At 36.9% G+C, this 4,798-nt stretch overlaps 1 protein-coding gene across 1 annotated transcript; it reads right to left on the bottom strand.

The window, feature by feature from the left end:
* Nucleotides 1-3,790: 3,790 nt before the first annotated feature.
* LOC102853657 (ubiquitin-40S ribosomal protein S27a-like) lies at nt 3,791-4,261 on the bottom strand. The gene has a single exon (XM_006896018.1). The coding sequence runs from the start codon at nt 4,259-4,261 to the stop codon at nt 3,791-3,793; it is 471 nt and encodes a 156-aa protein (XP_006896080.1).
* Nucleotides 4,262-4,798: the final 537 nt, after the last annotated feature.

Below are 4,798 nucleotides of genomic sequence, written 5' to 3'. Positions count from 1 at the left end.
CTAGATCTGGAAAGATTTTCTTCTAGATCTGGAAAGATTTTCTTCTAGATCTGGAAAGATTTTCTCCTAGACCTGGAAAGATTTTCTTCTAGCCTAAACATCTTCATGTTGCAGATGAAGAATCTGAGCTCAAGAGCCTCTGTGACAGTTCACGCTTGTGAAGCAAATGGTGTTAAGACAAGAATCCAGGTCCCCTGAATTTGTCTTTTGGCTGTAGAGCATTTGATCTTACAGTGTGTAAATCTGTAAATTGCATTTCCCACCTGAATGACCTTGGAAAAATTACTTATTTGCTCTTGGAGAGGTTGATAGTTCATTCATTAGTGTTTATTTGAGAATGAAGTGAGTTGATACAAATTGTTTGTTTGGAATTATACCTGAGATTTGAGAAATCTTCACAAATGTTTCTGCCAGTGTAGTGACCTTTTGCTTTCTTCCTGGGTGATGTCCTTGGTCTTACCACAACTCATCTGGTCTTTATTCATTAGTGTTTAATGCATCAAATATATTCTTGAGATGGTTTTTAAATTCAATTGAGATGAACTAAAGTCCATAGTTTGGTTCTTGTGGACTTATTTTCAGTTTTTCTTCAGTTTCAACTTGAACTTGTACAAAAGTAATTTATCAGTTTCACAGTTAGTCCTTGGTCTTGTTTGACTGCTAATATTGAGCTTTTCTATTGACTGTCCACAGATATAGTCAATCTGATGTCCATGTACTTCACCAGGTGAAATCCATATCTAGAAATCACTTCCTGTTGTGGGGTTTGTTTTAAGAATTTCCGATGAAAAGACTTGTTCAGTGTACATGATTCAATTATTCATATCAGTTACCAAAACCCTATTTTCTGAATGCTAGTTCTTTATTTCCAGCTTTTGAATTCTAGGCATCATATTTGGTCAATTTCAGACTGCAAAAGTTGGTAGAAATCTTTAATTTTGTCATTTTTGGCTTTAGTGATTGGTGAGTGAGTATATTTGAATAATATACTTACGGGTAGCATCCTATCACTTACAGTACTGGACCTTGAAATAGTCTTTATTATTACTAATGCAACACCATTCTTTATCAGTTTTTCATTCCCAGCATAATATATCATATGATTGTCTGGTTTAAAATGGTCAATACCAGTCCATCACACCTCAGCCATGCCTACGATGTTCATATCGTCCATCTCACTTTTTTACAATTTCCAATTTCTCTAGATTCATACAGTTGAATCCTATGTTTTAATTATTAATGGAATTACTGTATGTTCATAGCTGTTTCTCTTTATTTATATTGACTTCAAACATGATGGCTCATCTCTTGTTGTTGTAATGTGCTATTGAATTGACTACGACTCCTAGTGGCCCTCTGAATTACAGCTCTGGACCTTGCCGTCTCCTGAGCCATGCTCAGTGTCTCTGACACAACTGACCCCAATGTCACAGTCACATTGGCAGTTCATTCCATCAAGGGCCTTCTTCTCTTGCACTAACAGTCTGCTTTTCTAAGCATCATGTCCTTTTCCAAGGACTGGACCCTCCTGATAACATGTCACAAGTACATAATTTCTCACATCCTTGCTTCCAAATAGTTCCCTGCTTTCATTTTCTCCATGATAGACCTGCTTTTTTTTTTTCCTGACAGTTCATACTCCTTTCTGCATAACAACTCAAACCCATCAATTATTCTGTCATTCTTAGTCATTTTCCAGATGCAGTTTTCAGATGCATAGCAAGAAATTGAGAACACTATGACTTGCATCAGGTGGATCCTAGTCTTTAAAGATGTTGTTGCTATTTAGGACTCTGGAGAGGTCCTTGACAGTAGATTTTCCCAATGCAACTCAAATTTTGAGTTCTTAACTACTGGTGCCAAGGGTGTTGATTGTAGATCTGACCACGAATAAGTCATAAACAATGTCAGTCCATTTTCTATCTATCATAATGATGCCTATTGGCCCATGGTAAGGACTTTGTTGTTTTTTTTTAATTTAAATTAGAATGAAAGTTTATTGAGAACTTGGATTTCCATTAATTCAATGTTGTACATTTTCCTCCCTGCCCCCACAGTTTGCTTTTCTCTTTGGGGAAAAATAATTCTTTCATTGTTGTACAATTCCCCCCACCCCCTGCTCCAGTCCACTTTAAAATGCAGCTCTTATTCTGGACTGTTGTCATGCAAATAATGCCTAATCATATATTCCTTTTAAGCAGTTCTAATACTCATCTGTTTCAATAAATGTGTACATTATATATCCCTTTTTTCCTCAACATCTATGCCAGTCCTGTTTTAAAATGGTGCAATTATGCAGTATTAGTCCTTTTGTGACTGATATATTTCACTCAGCAAAATGTCCTCGAGGGTCACCCATTTTGTTTATTTCATGAGTTCCTTGTTTTTCAGTGCCGCATAGTATTACACTGTATGAATATACCACAGCTTCTCTATCCATTTGTTTGTTGATGGGCACATAGGTTGTTCCATATTTTTGCTCTTGTAAATAATGTGGCAATAAACATGGGTGTGCATATATCCGTTTGGGTGGCAGTTGTGATTTCTTTAAGGTATATTCACAGTAGTGGAATTTCTGGGTCAAATTTCTATTTCCAACATTTTTATAAAGTACCATACTGCCTTCCAGAGTTGTACAATTTTACACTCCCACCAGCAGTGAATAATAAGAGTTCTACTTTCTTCACAACATTGTCAGAATTTGTTGTTTGCTGCTCTGTTGAATTTTGTTATTGTTACTGTGGTAAGATAACTTCCAACCAAAAAAAATCCTTGGACAAGACAGTTTTACAAGTGAATTTTATCAGACATTGAGAGAAGAACTGTCACCAATTCTACAAAAAGTATGTCAGAAAATAGAAAAAGATGGAATTCTCCTAGACTCATTCTATGAAGCAAGCATATCTTTAATACCAAAGTCAGGTAAAGACACCACCAAAATAGAACATTATGGCTAATATCTCTCATGAACGTAGATGCAAAAATCCTGAATAAAATCCTGACCAATAGAATCCAACAATACATCAAAAATATATTTCACCATGACCAAGTGGGATTCATAACAAGTATGCAAAGATGGTTCAACATAAGAAAAATAATCAATGTAATTCATGACATTAAAAAAACAAAGGACAAGAACCACATGATCCTGTCAATTGATGCAGAAAGGCCTTTGTCAAAATCCAACACCTTTTCCTGATTAAAACACTCAACTAAGAAGGAATAGAGAGGAATTTCCTCAGTATAGTTAAAGTGTATATGCAAACCCAAGAGCCAAGATTGTTCTCAACGGAGAGAGATTAACACTTGCCGCACACTTTTAAACCGACGACGGTGCTTAGAAACACATTTGCTGTCATTTGTGGCAACATGTTAAAGGCATTCATTGCCTTTGAGAACAAAAAGACCTTGTTTTTTCAATGTTGAGATGCAATCTATCTTAAAGACTGCAGCCCTTAATCTTCTGCCCCTTCAAGTGCTTTTCACTTTTGGCAAGCAAGATTGTGCCATTTGCATGATTTAAGTTCTTGATGAGTCTTCATTCGATCCTGATGCCATGTGCTTCTTCATAAAGTCTAGCTTCTTGAATGATCTATTCAGCATATAGATTAAAAATAGGTGGAGAAAGGATAAATTCCTAACACACTCCTTTCTTGATTTTGAAACATCTTCTGTTCTCTTGGACAATTTCTTGGTCTGAGAATAGATTTCACTCATACGCGATCAAATGTTTTCAGATGCTCTTTTTCTTTTTTTTTATGTTAATTCACTGTCTTTTATTAACTCATAATTACTTGTCCTCTGGTTTGTTGAAGTAGTCAGTCAGACAGCACTTGCCAGAGTAGTGTCTGTCAAAGTGGCTGGCCATGAAGACTCCAGCACCGCATTCATCTGAAGGACACTCCCGACGAAGGCGACTAATTTTGCCATTCTCATCCACCTTGTAGTATTTCAGAACAGCCAGCTTAACCTTCTTTCTCTTATGCTTATTCTTCTTGGGAGTGGTGTAAGACTTCTTCTTCCTTTTCTTAGCACCACCACGAAGTCTCAATACAAGGTGAAGAGTGGACTCCTTCAGGATGTTGTAGTCAGACAGGGTCCGCCCATCTTCCAGCTGTTTTCCAGCAAAGATGAGTCTCTGCTGATCAGGAGGAATTCCTTCCTTGTCCTGGATCTTGGCCTTCACATTCTCGATTGTGTCCGAGGGTTCAACCTCGAGCGTGATGGTCTTCCCCGTGAGGGTTTTTACGAAAATCTGCATCTTCCCGTGGGCCCACCGCAGACGGCTGATCGGAAAAGCAGATGCTCTTTTTCTTAATATTAGCCCTAACTTGTTGCAATTCACAGAGTCGAATGCCTTTATATAGTCAATAAATGACAAGAAGACATTCTTCTGGTATTCTCTGACATCAACAATGATATTGCTAGTGCCATGGCCTCTTCTAAATCTGGCAGTTCTCTCTTTACTTTTCTAGTTGTTTTTAAATGATCTTCAGCCAGATTTTGCTTGCATGTGATATTAATATTATTTTTTGAAAATATCCACTTTTTTATGTCACTTTTTTTGCATGGGAATAAATATGGATTTCTTCTATTCAGTTGACCAAGTAGCTGTCACTCAGATTGACACAATCTGGTGAGCACATACCTCTGTTGAAATACATTGAATGATTCATCAATCCCTGGGGTCTCATTTTTTCTAATTTCTTCCAAGGAACTTTAACTTCTTTCTTTATTACCGTTGGTACTTGATTATATGCTACTTCCTGAAATGTTTCTGTGTCAGCCAATTCTTTTG

This window comes from Elephantulus edwardii, unplaced genomic scaffold (assembly GCF_000299155.1).
Source record: "Elephantulus edwardii isolate Elephantulus edwardi_28Jun2011 unplaced genomic scaffold, EleEdw1.0 scaffold00179, whole genome shotgun sequence".
Classification (NCBI taxonomy): domain Eukaryota; kingdom Metazoa; phylum Chordata; class Mammalia; order Macroscelidea; family Macroscelididae; genus Elephantulus; species Elephantulus edwardii.
The sequence above is the reverse complement of the archived record's forward strand: the minus strand, read 5'-3'. Positions and strand labels throughout refer to the sequence as shown.